Source organism: Populus alba, chromosome 7 (assembly GCF_005239225.2).
Source record: "Populus alba chromosome 7, ASM523922v2, whole genome shotgun sequence".
Classification (NCBI taxonomy): Eukaryota; Viridiplantae; Streptophyta; class Magnoliopsida; order Malpighiales; family Salicaceae; genus Populus; species Populus alba.
In genome coordinates, this window is record NC_133290.1 from 4,917,581 (window position 1) to 4,932,576 (window position 14,996).

Consider the following 14,996-nt stretch of genomic DNA (forward strand, 5'->3'; position numbering starts at 1 on the left):
CACCTTATTTTCTTTTAATTTTGTTTGTTTGGCTGACAGCATTTCTTAATTTGCTTGAAGATATTAATAGCTTGCTTGGACTTACTAAAAGGATAGTCCTTCTTACCTTATTTATTCAATATTCACTCTCTCATAAAATCATTATGAATTGAAATAGTAATTAAAAAAAATCTAATTTGATCATCAATATTTTATAATGCATAATTAAACCTTTTTAGGCCTAGATTAGCCAATCAATTCCTTTTTTGAAGAGATTATGAAATTGAAAAACATAAACAAAAAAAGACAGCAGATTCTAATTTCGTCTAGAAACTTTAGTTTAGTCCCCCCATCTTTTAAACTTAATAGGTGATCAATCCCTTATTTTTAGAAATTCAATTTTGGTGTCAAACTTTATTTTTATCATTTTTCAGTTCATTTGTATGAGATGTGTGTGTGTGTGTGTGTGTGTGTGAGAGAGAGAGAGAGAGAGAGACTTGGATTATGTTGTAGATAAAAAAAGCTCGACATTGACAACTATTTTGATCACTAAAATAGTTAAAATTGGTGTCAAAAGGTCCCACTAGGTAAGGGAAGTCTCATGATGGTTGTTTTAAATCTTAATATAGCCTAAAAAACTAGATTTAAGTAGAGGATGATATATTTTATTTGGTTTGATTTTGTGGTTTGGAATGTTTTATGGGTTTATTAGGTTGATAGATTAATTTATTGATGTCTTGACGTTCTAAGGGTGTTTTTGGGTAACCCTAATTTCCCGACCACAATAGTGGTGATCAAAATCTAGGTTGGCAGAAGACATTGTTTGCCAAATTTTTTTCAAAAAAAATAAGGGCTACCAACCTTTAAAAAAAAATTCAACAGGTTAGGCGCATGAGTCTAGGCTTTTCTTTTCAAAAGGCCTGGGGCGATAAGCCATTAACAATGATTAAATTAGGTGAAGTAGCTAGGCCTAGGTTGAAGCAAAGACTGAGACTATAAACAATTTTTTTCTTCTTCAATGCATTTTTTTTCTTCAATAGTATAACAATTATTACCAACTAAAGATAAATCCTTCCTTCTTCTTTTTTCTTGACAAATAGTTGGTATCTGCTTCTTTAGCAACCTTTCGACCTGATAATTGTATCTATTTTTTTACAAACAAATCAATTGAAAAGAAAGCGACCGAAGTAAACCTGAATGGAGAAGAAACCTAAAAAATAGGAAAAACAATGACAAAAATGGTGTCTCTCGACTTCCTGCCTATAAAAACTAGATTAATAGTTCTGAAAATTATATTCAAAAAATCACATACAACAATGAATTCACAATTTCTTTGATCTAGAAAAGAAACCCAATAAACTTAATTTTATGTATGATAAACATATGACAAAGAAGATGGCACAATTCAAACTATCAAACAGTAGAAAAACATGTTTTTTTTATTCAAAGTTCCAAATTTTAGTTTGTCCTAATGACTACCTAGATTTCAACATAATCAAACTTGCTAGAGCATCATAAAACTCTAAGATTGATCTGGTTATTTAGAGTGATAATTCTCATTATATACACTTACCCTAACTAATAATTATTCCATCACATAAAAGAAGAGAACAATCATTACACCAACAATATGCTCAGAGAAAAAGATAAAAACCAATATAGAACAAACTTTAGATATATAGTCCATCAAGATTAATAGGGAGAAGTTTAGAAGAAGTTCATGTTGTTGATTTGGTGTTAGAATAACAAAATCATCTACTAGAAATGAAATAGGGTTGTTGCTCTTATTAACAACTTATAATTCAGCTCCCACCGTGTTCAGGCATTATCTTAAGAACACAAATTGTTTCAAAATTGATTAATTATAATCATAAATAATTTAGAAATAAAAAGAAATGTACAACACAAAGCTTCTTAGTAGTGTGGTTTTGAAGGAAGCCTTGAAGTTCTCCGAAGTCTTCTAATGATGCTATTGGTCATTCCATGAAAAATAAAACCATTTTAATCCAAATAAACTATAAATTATTACCAAACATTCTAGCCTTGAGGCCACCAGAAATAACCTAAACGGATCAAGATTTTGGACGTAGTGTGCTCACCATCTCTATCATGGTTGAAATGAAACTTTATAAAAAATCATTAAAAAAAAAATTCAATCGAAAGCAATAATAAAACTACAGATTGTCATGATTCATTCAACTAATAATAATAATAATAAGATGCTTATAGATTTTGATGGCTCTATAATTGAAGTCATTTTTATAGGATCCTCCAATAGCACGTGATTTGAATCCCTTATTTTTTCAAAATTATTAATCACTACTCTCTTTCTTTAATTAATAAACACAAAGAAAGATTAGTCTAAAAGGAAAGAAGACTTTATGCGTACCTTTTTTTTTTTTTTCTGTTTTTGTATAATGAGACATCATCTTCACCCTTATTTTATTAGTCATCATATGCCTTTTCTCATCTCTCTCTATCAAGCCTTCTTGATGCCTCAACTCTCGAGAGGACAACAAAGAAGGTTAGCATTTCAATCATTTGTCGTGATTTTACATATCTTATCCTTTAATATATTTAATACATATTTATGACAATTGTTTAAAATACCCATAACAACAATCTACATGTTAAACCAATGGATAAGAAAAAAGGACAATATGGAAACTCGACAACAATAAGTAAATCGAAGCAAATATAAAAATAGAAAAATGAAAGGGCATTAAAAAAATCACAAAAGCAACTAAAAACCATAGAAAACCTAACCTAAAACACTATTGAAGTCCATTGTACAAATGGGTTAACATGTATAATATTTTACCTAAATGCTTTTTTAGTGTTTTTTTTTTGTTGTTATATATATATTATGGCTTGACCTACGTGTGTTTGGTATTGTGATAGCTTTTATGGTTGTGATTTGAAAAAATATTGTTTTATAAAAAGCACTTTTAGTTGAGGTTGGTTTGATATTTATATATGTTTGGTTAAAATTGTGGTTGAAATTAAGTTGAACAAAAAGTAGTTTAATGTGTTTGGTTAAAAATGCTTTTCAAATTGAGATTATAAAATAATTAAAAAAGATATATATTAATATTAATGGTTTTTAATTTAAATATTGTAGATTAAACAATTGCTATTATATCATGAAATAAATAATACTTGTATAAAATATTTTTTATTGTTCCATTAAACTATCTATAATTTCATCACATATGAAATTCATTCAACAAGGACTATAGTTTTCTTGGTTTCTTAAACGCGCAACAACATCAGGTAAAATATCATCAGAAATAAAATTAGAATTGTGATCAAATTTTGCAGATGCTACGTCATCAAGCTATCTCCTTCTAAATTATGTAGTGTCATTGAATAATATTAAATATTAGTTTTTCATATAAAACACGTTAAAAATAAAAATAAAAATTGAATTTTTTTAAATTGGGTTGGACCTGATTCAATGTGTTTAGCTTTGGAGCGAACCTAATCAAACCAGAACAGTGGAGAGTGAATTAATTCACTCTCCACGGCAAAAGAAGAAGAATAATGGAGAGTTTCACTCTCCACTGTCAAGACACAAAAGAAAGGGAGAAGCAACTTGCAGCTACTTTTGGCAAATCTATGATTTCAACATAAATTATATAGGTCTCACACAAAAAGTAAATTAAGTTTTAACATTACCAAACATGTTGTTTAGGCAGTTTGCTTTAAAAGCTAAAGCTGTCGCGTAAGAGAAGTCTTACCTTTATATTAGGAGTGATCATTTTCAGTTCGGTTTGGTTTTTATAAAAAAATAATAATCAAACCATTTTAAAAAAAAAAACTGAAACCAAACCAAAACCGGTTCAAACGGACCAGTTATTTTAGAATAAAAACTAGTTCAAACCGACCGGTTTCGGTTTGATTCAGTTTTTTTGATTTTGCTCGTTTTTTTCCAGTTTGGCTTGGTTTTTCTAGTTTGGCTTGGTTTTTTTCCAATTTGACTCGGTTTTTTTTTGTTTGACTCTTTTTTTATATATATTTGGGTTTGGTTTGATTTTTTCAGTTTTAGATTTATAAAACTGAAACCGAACCGGTCGGTTTTTAAAAATTTTAATTGATTTATTCAGTTTTTTTCACGATTGAATTTTTTTAATTTTTTTTCTGGTTTTTTCATTTTAATCTGTTTTTTTTTTTTTTTTTACTGAACTCTACTTTAAATATGTTAACTTAATGCTTTTTGGATACTGGACTAGTATTGTATATAGGTACGAATAGCATGACCTAACCTACTGCTTTCTAGATTGTCCTTAATACACCCTTTTAGGTTGAGAAGGGGGAACAAAACACATTTATCTTGGATCGAAGATGAGAGAAGTGAACAAACAACAATAACTTGGTAGGAACATTAATAAGTTGATCTTCAGAACATATAAATCAAACATATAGTTCCTTCTAATCAATCATGCCACGAACAAAATGATTGTCAAATTCAATATATTTCAAAAAAAAAAAAAAAAAAGAATATAATTACAATAGAAAAAAAAAAAGATAGGAGAAAAAAATAATCAAAATGCCTAGATAAGTAAGGAGAGAATAGATCCATTTTTATTCAACAACACTAACAATAGATTTATATTCAACTTCGGTAGCAGAATGTGTAATAATTCATTACTTACTGCATTTCTAGGAAAGAAAAGATTATGATTAAGATATATATCATAACCTTCTATTGATTTTTGATCATCAACATTATTTGTCTAATCCGAATCTGTGAAACCATGTAAAAAAAGCTCATTAAACAAGCAGGTCAAAGCTGACAGAGTCATCATCAATTTTTTAAAAAATAAAAGTAAAATAGCATCCTTTTGATAACAAATAATTGACTTGAGCTGACTAGATGACCTGGCAACTCAAAAACCCAAGTCATTCCTAGGTAGTTCTTGAGCCGATCAGACAACTATAATTTCTTAGAACCGCTTAGCAAATAAATTTGTAGCCTGGGATATCTATTTGTTTTTCAGATCTTTTTGATAAATTTGTAGGTGGTGAAACCAAAATCCGTGGGCTTCTATACACTTTTGCTTACCAAACTAATATAAAGGACACAAATCATAAACCAAAACGCATCAAATCATAATAAAACTCAAACAGATCAAATCATTTTCTTCAATTCATCCAATCCACCATTTCTCCATTATCTCATTTTGCAACATAAAATAGTCGAAGTTCATAAGAATTGCAGAAAATGAAAGCAAATATGTACCTAAAATAATATCCCGTCAACCTGCAAATTGTAATTGGATAATATCACTTGATATTTCTTCAAACACTAATCACTTTTCTCCTCGGTTTTAAAGCACATTTCATTTTGCAATAAATACACTCAATTTGTTAATGATTTATTAATATAACTCGTTCAGAGCAAGAAAATATGTAATGGGATTGCCATAAATTATCAAAATAAACACAATCAACTCTAATTAATTGGCTAATCCTCTTACTTATGATTTAGAACCCTCAGGCCCCAAAATCCCATTAACAATGGCAGTAGCAACCAAGAGCCCGACAACCTCCGCTCCAGCCACCGCACCAGCCTGCGCTAGCCCACCAAAGCTCACCGCTTCCTCAATCTCCTTCTCTGCCGTCACAATCTCTTTCTCTGCTGTCTCAATCCCTCTCTCAACCGTCACGATCCCTTTCCCGGCTGTTTCCAATCCCTTCTCCGCCGTCTCAAACCCTTCCTTCACCAGCTCCTCAGCTTCGTCCTCCGCCCTCTTCAGCTTCTTCCTCAGCCCAAACAAAGGAATGTCCTGCGCCAGTGAAGATGGTTCTCTTAAGGCCAGTGCTGGTACTGACGCTAGCATGGAGAGAAGATGTCTTCGGCCGGGGAAGGAAATCGGCGCAGGTTTAGGACTGATGTGCGCCTCGCAGATGGTGGGGTGTGCATTGCGCATACGGTGGAGAGAGAGAGTTCTGAGCGGCAGTGGTGAGAACGTGGAAGCCATGGATTTTACGGCTAACAGACTTGATCCTAGAAGACTTGATTTGTGAGGTTGATAAATACGAAGAAATGATTTTATTTATGTGGTGGTGGGACTTTGCAGTTATATATTGCCAAAGAGTTTTCTTCTTTTTCCATTTCTTTTTAGGTAATAAAAATATATATTTTTATTATTCTTACAAATTTCCTAAATCATCATGGATGTTGTTTTTACTAATGCAATAGCTTCTCTTTCTAGGATTTTTTTTTATATGTTATTATTAAAAATAATTTTAAAAAAATAAAAAATTATTTTAATATATTTTTAAATAAAAACTTTCAAATTTTTTTTCCCATCTATTTTATAGCGTCATTTGCTTCAAATATTTTATTAATGCAATAGCTTTTTAAATAATTTTACAGGGTTGTTCTTTGCTTCTGTCTTTTTTTTGTTTCCCCTTAACATACTCCTGTTTGTGCGTGCAGGTTTTGTTTTTAGGGTGATTCTTGCTTCTCTGTTCAGACAGTTTCTACTTTCTAGTGGCATAAAAAATCTCTGTTAGTGTTATAATATATATTTATTTATTTATTCCTTCATATTCTTTTTGTACCACAAAAAAATTAATAATCTATTGGCAAACCTCCTTAATTAAGAATTTGTGCGATGCTTAGGGTATCTATGAAGGAAGAAAATGGAAACGAGGTGTCAGTAACTGTTAGATTATATGGTCGATTATGTTCTTACTATATTTTTTTAAAAAATATTAAATTTTTTTATTTTTTTATTTTAAATTAATATTTTTTGATGTTTTTAGATTATTTGATGTGTTAATATCAAAATTAATTTTTAAAAAATAAAAAAAATTATTATTTTAATATATTTTAAAATGAAAATATTTTGAAAAACAATCACAAACTCATTATCAAACACACGCTCATTATCAATTAAGAATGCTAGCTTTGGTCATTGATTTTCTACATTGCTTAGTTTTAGTAAGGGGTATTTAAAGGTATGGTAGTATATAATTTCTAAAGTGATTTTTACTTGAAAATAGATCAAAAAATATTTTTTTTTATTTTAAAAAAATTATTTTAATATTAATATATCAAAATAATCTAAAATGATAAAAAAAAAAAATACACAACTCCATTTAAAACACAATACCAAACAGGGATTAAGTGGTTAAACTTTCTTTGGTGTGCTTACAACAAAAAATCACATTCAAGCTATCAAATGACAGCCACTCCTTTCCTCTATTTTCTCTTGCGATTTTCATATGCCATTTTTTGTTAGTGTGTGTTCCGTGGGCAAACGTGACTTTGATTTTGTTTATTGGAACATATGTATTTTTAATAAAAATTTTATTTATTTTTAATATTTAATATTTAATTAATAAATCTAGAATAAATATAAAATTTTTGGAACAAAAATATTTTATAAAGAAATTATAAAGTTGTTATAATTATGTGATTTTTATTGCATCAAAACATTATCACTAAATATTTCTTGTTAATACTCTATTAAAACTGAATATTAATTAGAACCATTAAGATTTATACATGTTATGTTTTTTTATATATAAAATGAAGCAATTGTTCTTATAAGCTAAGGTATGAGGGATACTTAGAACTAATATGTAGGTGTTTGTCAAATGACATGTACATTAAATTGATACGCATGAGAATTCTACATGGAATAATCATAAATATTTATAGAAAAACTCACGTGATGGTTGTGTAAATAATCTTTATACTTGAAATCACTAAGTTATCTTATATATAAAATATTATGATTTGATCCTACTACGTACACGTTGTCCTAAGAAGGATAGCAAATATGTATACTTTTTAAAAATATGAGAACTAAATTATTTTTTTTTGTATGAACTTTGAAACCATCGTTTATTTATGTTGCCTTATCTACATTGTCTCAAGTCTTTTAATTTTATCTTTAGTCAATAAATTTGATTTAATTACTTTTACAAAAGGATGCAATCGTAAAAAAAAAAAAGATTTAAGGATAAAATTAAAAAATAAATAATAAATTTATAGTAAAATATGAGAGAATGAACAATATAATTTACACAATGAAATGATATAACTACACGATGTAGTTTTCAGTAATTTTTTCTTTTAATAAGAAATGATAAATCTCTCCCGTATAAAAAAATTTAATGTAATTAAACATTTTTGCACATATATATATATATATATATATATGAAAAAATGTATATTTTCAACGTTTTGTTTATATGAACATGACTTTACTTACCATTATAACCCTTGTAATCATTATCCCTATTCATTCCAGAGACAAGTTTAAATTATTTCAAGAGTTGTTATTTATCTTTGTAGAATCCTCTATATATGATGAATAGTCATTAAAGTAATGTTCGAAGAAAATATATCTTTTTGAATAGATAATATTTTATCAAATGATACCTTCTTGAGATGTCATGCCTGTTAACACAAAAGCATTGGTTCACTTAAGTGACCCCTTCATGAGTCATGACTTTTCACTATTAAATTTTTATTACATAATGTTAAATAAAACCAAACACTTTATACATCTTCTTGCAACTACAACAATCATATCAAGGTCTAAATAATGTTTTAAAAAATAATACACACATGTCTCAAGTTTTATGATTCGACCATAATTATTAAATATAATCTGGGATAAGATCAAAATCACATATTAAATGAGTTTATTATTTTAAATAATAAAATAATTTTGTTCTAAATCTTTTTTAAATTAACAAGTTTTTAACTAGATCAATTAAATTATAAATTAATCTAATTTTTTTAAACTACTCATATCAAATTAACCTTTTCTATTTATACGGAACTCCAATTCAAGCCATATTCCTATTCAATCATCAGTCATCTAAATTTTTTAATTATAGATTTAATATATTAAGAGGTGTTTGAAAGTATGGTAGATATTATTTTTTAAAATATTATTTAATTAAAAATATATCAAAATAATATTTTAATTATTTTTTAAAATTTATTTTTAATATTAGTACATCAAAACAATTAAATAACAATAAAAAATTTAATCTAAAATAAAAAACAAATTTTTTAACAAAAATAAATATCTCAAATTCAATTCCAAACTGTTGTCTGTATCGTCACTAGATAATAAACGCATCCCGAAAGAACGAGCTTTAATCTACGAGTTCTAAAAAAGGAAAACACGAGTGCCCGCTTCCATTTTGACCGTTTAATTAATTAGCACAAAAAATTCACTAATACAAACCAAAAAAGAAAAACCGACTCCTCTTACAAAATCTCCATGGCTCGTGTGGCTCCAAACCCTCTCTGTCTCTATAGATTCCGGCCTTATCTTCAAGCCTCTCATTCTTCACCATCACTCCTCAATTCCACTTTCCACTATCAAACCAAACCTCGCAAATTCCCTGCTGTTTCTTGCCAAACAAACCCCGACTCATCTGAAACCTCCACACCAACGGTACAGCACCCATTTTCTCCTTCACTTATGTCACCAAGTAGCAAGTTATAATATTTTCTGAACTGGTTTGTTTCCTTTAATGCAGGAAAAAGAGGTCCTTGAACCTGGTCCAGTTAGTGATGATACCAAAAGAGAGGATACAGGTGCGTCTCAAGATTCTGGGTTACCTGAATTTCCAAATAAAGATGTTAATAAACGAATAGCAGTGGTTTCTCTTCTTGCTGCTGCCGGACTTTTCTTGTCTTCAAGGTTGGATTTTGGTGTTTCTTTGAAGGACATATCTGTAGCTGCTTTGCCTTATGAAGAGGTTTGCTTTGTTGGATTATAGTTGGAATTCTTGTCAAATAGGTTACAATTAAGAGGGAGTTCTAGTTCTTTTTAATAATGGGTTTTAAGTAAAATTATCCTTTGTGAAGTTTTTATTATTATTTGCCATTAGTTTTGATGTTAATTTGTAAAAAGTGGGTTTTCTGTTTATGAATTGGAATGTAATTTGTTTATATCCTTGGAATTGAAAGCAATTGAAGGATTTCTCTTGGTTGTTAATAGGGTGTCTACGTGAATTTACTAGTTTTAGTAGAAAAGTTTTGATTGGTTTATATTAGTTTTGATGTCAAATTCGAAGTGGGTTTGCTTTCTGAAAATAATGTTCCATTTGAATGTAAATGGTTAATGCCATGTTCTGTACTTCTACTTTGTTTGTTGCTTATTGGGTTTTTTCTGGTGTCTTTATTTAGGCCCTCTCAAATGGGAAGCCAACTGTTGTGGAGTTCTATGCAGATTGGTGTGAAGTATGTAGAGAGTTAGCTCCAGATGTCTACAAAATAGAGCAGCAGTACAAGTAACAGCCTTGATCAAGCTTTGATTAGCTATATGATATTTGAGTTATCTCCTTTTACCTAGTGATTCTGTCGTTTCCTGTTAATTTAAATGTGCCTGTTAAATGCCACTTGCCTTTTAGGGACCGTGTGAATTTTGTTATGCTGAACGTTGATAATACCAAGTGGGAACAAGAACTTGATGAGTTTGGTGTTGAGGGTATTCCGCACTTTGCATTCCTGGATAGAGAGGGGAATGAAGAGGGTAATGTAGTTGGCAGGCTTCCAAGGAAGTACCTACTTGAGAATGTTGAAGCTCTTGCACGTGGGGAAGGATCCATACCTCATGCCCGAGTTGTTGGACAATATTCAAATGCAGAAAACAGGAAGGTGCGCTCAGCTGTTGATCCTAGAAGCCATGGGTAGATACTATGTTCCGAGTTACAAGACTTGTCAGTTTTTCACCTGAAATTCACGTCCGAGGTTAGTTCTTTACAACATTGTAATGCTTTCTCATCTTGTATCTAATTCCACGTGAGTTTCTAGCATTAGGAGAGGACGCATCATTTTGGGGTTCATTCGAATTCATGTACATAAAATGTGACTTTGGCTCCACAACAGGAAAATGTGCATCATTTTTGGAATTCATGCAAATACATGTACATAAAATTCTTTTACGGAAAAGTGTTCATGAGGTAATTTTGATAACAATTCTAATTAATTTGATAATCAATATAATCAGGTAGCTTGATAATGCCGCCACATAATCTGATTGCACCATTCTGGTAGCAAGGAACATCGACATTCATCTACTGTTTGTCTCTCATCAACCAAGGACTTCCAATTTTAGGGGAAATTAGCTCCACACTTAATGATGAAACCCTTTCTGAAGTGATGTTTTATACGTTTATTTTTTTTCAATCTTGGATTGCTTGTTATAAACTGTTTAAAATTTTTCTTCCATAGGTCTGTTGTGAAATAATGAAATCATCACAAGATGTTGGTTTTTCCACTCAATATCTCATAGGTGGAACGAAGATGGAATGTTCTGTTTTGCAAATGATTCATATGAAAGAGTTTCTATGGTGTAGCGGTTTCTAGTTTAGTCATGACTAGATTGTGCTCAGGATCTAATATGTGATGATCTCTTGCAGGTTGAATCTTTCATTCCAAGTTTGACTTTCACCTGCTGTTCATTTTATAATAGGGGTCACATTCTGGATACCTTTTCTTCTTCTTCTTCAGGTTAGCTTTGTTTCTCAATTATAGAATTCTGTGAGAAGAAGAAACTTCTTTATAGCCTGTAAAACCCATGTACAAATCCTGAATAACACATGATCCTGATGTGGTTTGTAAATGGAACTTTCATTTCCCTTTCAAATCCCGAATAAGATGTACTCCTGGTGTGGTTTATAAGTGGTGATTGCATTTCCTTGGACCTTTGGATCCATGCAAGCATAGTTGATAAACCTGCTTGGAGGGTTGACATGGAGACTGGCCTGGGCTTGGTTTCGAGTTGAATCGGACTAGTTATTGACCCGATAAAACTTGATTAACTTGGCTGAATTCTTAGTGATTCAATTGGGTCAACACCAAAGAATTTTTTTCAAGGACAAGACAGTTTTAATAAAAATGATTTACATGGTAACTCAGTGACTCAAGCCTTTTTCTCGAGTCAGTCCCTAGATTAGATCTGAAAGCTATGCATGCAAGTGATGACTCTTTGAAATTTCGAGTCAGTCCCTGGATTAGATCTGAAAGCTATGCATGCAAGTGATGACTTTGAAATTTCATATAGATTTACACAAATATCAGTCTTGTGTCGCCTCAGCTGTTTACTTCCCTCCTTTCTTTGGTAGTTTTGTGTGCTAGGTTCAAGTTGTGATCAAAATCCCAACTACTTCATTAAAAAAAGTTTGAGCGTCACAATTTTTCTATATACAATAAAATATTTGAAACGAGGATAAAAAACACAACCAATGTAAAAGATTAAATCAATTGATCATTATATGTTTTAATAAATAAATAAAATATTGGCGTGACTTGTCCGGTCTAAGAACCAAGAGCGAATTGAATACCATGTTTAAATGATGATTTGGTTAAGGTTAAGTGTTGCTGTCGTGAAACAACATACAATTATGAAACTGAATTGTTGATGAAATTGATCTCGGAGTTATATTAAAGAATGAAGATAAAATTTAAAAAATAAATAAATGTTGATGGATAAAATTAAAAAAATATTAGCTTTAAAAAAAAAAAACAAGCAAGAAGTTTATGCAAATCTTCTATAGTGAGGCTAACTATTCAAACCCACAACATTTGAAATTCTAGATCATATTGAATCAATAAGCTAGATTCCTAATGAATTTAATCTAGAAGATGAAATTATAAAAAAAATGTCAAATACAAAGAATTGTAACAAAAAGAATGATGATTAAATCATGTTGTAAAAAAATTGAAGAGGATGAATATATATATATATATATATATATATATATATAAAAGCTTAAATTCTAAAAATCTGCATGCAAAATGTTTGCAGTCGTCCAGAATCATGGTTAGGGCCATCTGCCTTGTATATTGCCATTACCTTGATATCAGTCAATTGTTTCAAAAAAAATCTGAAACAAAGTCAAATAAAAATTAAAATAATATGGATTTAATATGACAGATAAAAATTTCAAGAAGGTTGAAACTGAAAAATAAATATATAGTGAAGGATAAAATTAAAAAAACATTAACTTAAAAAAAAAATACAAGTGAACCTGTATGAATATTCTAAACATAGGTTAATGCCCCAACCTCAGAACTTATAAAATCTTAATCCCAAATTTAATTAAGAAGCTCAATTCTCAATCAATTTAATATTAGATAATAAAATCATATAAAAAAATTTAGAAAGATTTGCCAAAGCAAAAAAAAAAATTGCAAAAACAAATATGAAAGAATTAAGGATCATATCATATGGGAAAAAGAAATTGAAGGGGATGAAATTGTAAAAAAACTTCAATTCAAAAAATTATCTAAAACGAAATATATAAAAATTAAAAGAATGAGAATCAAATTTGACACAAAAGAAGGATGACATTAAAGAAAAAATCCAAATCTATAAACCACTTCCAATAAAAAAAAATCAAAAGAACAAAAATTAATATAAATGAAAAACAAATTGAAAAGCTAATTTGAATTTTCGAGGTGCCATGTGCAAAAATTAAGGTAATGAGAGAAAGTAGGAGAAAAAAAACTTGTTAATACCAAACCAGAACTCAGAATTCCACATAAGCCATAATGGAAGGAAGGGGCTGTCAAGATGAATCCAACCATATCAAGGAAGCTTGTTGTTGATTGCCAAAATCACCTGTGCGTGTCGCCCAGAAACAGTGGAGCAACTGACCGCTACTTGTGTCATGCATGAGTCAATTTTTTTTTAATATTCTATATTTAATAAAAGACAAATTGCATCTAATTCAATATAAATATAACACAAAAAAAAAAAAAAAAAAAAAGTGAAAAGACAAAACATCCATGGGCAGCAATTTATCCATTTTTTCTTTTTAAAGACACAATCACCTATGCATTGTTCAAATAAAAAGAGAAAGATGAAAATAACCTTGTTTGACAATTTATTATGTTTTTCTTTATAAGGGTAATTCAGTTATTTAATTGTAAGGGCATTTTTCTTCTTGAACTATATTACGTTGTATCGCTCTTTTGGGAACTTCAACCCTTCGTTCTTGGCAGCTTCATGCTTGTGAAGTTTAGGCTGACTCATTTCTCCATTGCAGCCTAATTTTCTTCTACTGTAAAAAAATACAACCAAATTAAAAAAAAAAAAAAAAGATTATTTCTTCTACCATATGGTATTCTTTCTTGACAAGTGTAGAGGTTATATCCCCTTTTGTTTACCAAAGATTCAAAAATAAAAATGAAATATTACAAGCGTTGTTATAAATACACCTTTTAAAGATGTAAAAAGTTAGTTTTTAGAAATATTTATTGTTTTAATAAATTAAAAGGTTAAACATTTTCGGTTCATATGAAGAGCCCGTTTCGTCAACCTACATTTTCAAAAAATTTTTTTATTATTATTTTTTTTATATGTTTTGAATCATTTTGATGCACTGATCTCAAAAATAATTTTTTTAAAAAAAAAAACATTATTTTGATACATTTCGACATGAAAAACACTTTGAAAAGCAACCGCAATTACACTATTAAACAAGCTTGAGTGAACCTAACACCTCACATGCTTCTTCTTCTTTTTTTTTTTTTTTTTTTTTTTTTTTTTAATTTCCTAACTTTTCTTTTCATTCAAGCCTTTCTATAGCCAAATTAAAACATATTAGGCTTGAAATTATAGTAAGAATACAACATTTAAAGATAGAGGAATCAAATATAAAATACAAAGAAAGTTTATGGTTAACTCTACATTAATGACAATTTGTATTTTGATCAAAAAGTTTATTTTTATTTTTCAGTCCCTATGGTAGAGAGGGGAGAGAGTAAATTACCTGAAAATGACGAGGAGAGAAAAAGTGGTTAGTTAACACCAATTCCAACCAAAAAAAATCGATCTTCCTACAAAAAGGTTTTATTTGACGAGAAAAGTTTTATTATAATGTTTTTTGGCCTTCCCTTTTGAGTTCCATTATCAATTTGAGTTGATTTTTTGTTTTTCAACCCATTTTTAGGTTATTTCATGTCGTAACTGGATTTATTTAGGTTTTTAGAGTGTTTTTAGGTAAAAAATGGTTAACATTTTGAT

The 14,996-nt window shown here is 29.5% G+C and overlaps 2 protein-coding genes across 2 annotated transcripts; one reads left to right on the forward strand and one right to left on the reverse strand.

Annotated features, from left to right (window-relative positions):
• Nucleotides 1-5,336: 5,336 nt before the first annotated feature.
• On the reverse strand, nt 5,337-6,031 carry LOC118063222 (uncharacterized). Its single transcript, XM_035077201.2, has one exon. It carries the CDS (start codon nt 5,961-5,963, stop codon nt 5,460-5,462), a length of 504 nt encoding a protein of 167 aa, XP_034933092.1. The 5' UTR covers nt 5,964-6,031; the 3' UTR covers nt 5,337-5,459.
• Nucleotides 6,032-9,137: 3,106 nt separating this feature from the next.
• Nucleotides 9,138-11,647, forward strand: LOC118063221 (thioredoxin-like protein HCF164, chloroplastic). The gene is made up of 5 exons (XM_035077200.2): nt 9,138-9,413; nt 9,499-9,720; nt 10,151-10,254; nt 10,375-10,714; nt 11,386-11,647. The coding sequence occupies exons 1-4, from the start codon at nt 9,237-9,239 to the stop codon at nt 10,655-10,657; spliced, it is 786 nt and encodes a 261-aa protein (XP_034933091.1). The 5' UTR covers nt 9,138-9,236; the 3' UTR covers nt 10,658-10,714; nt 11,386-11,647.
• The last annotated feature ends 3,349 nt before the right edge of the window (nt 11,648-14,996 follow it).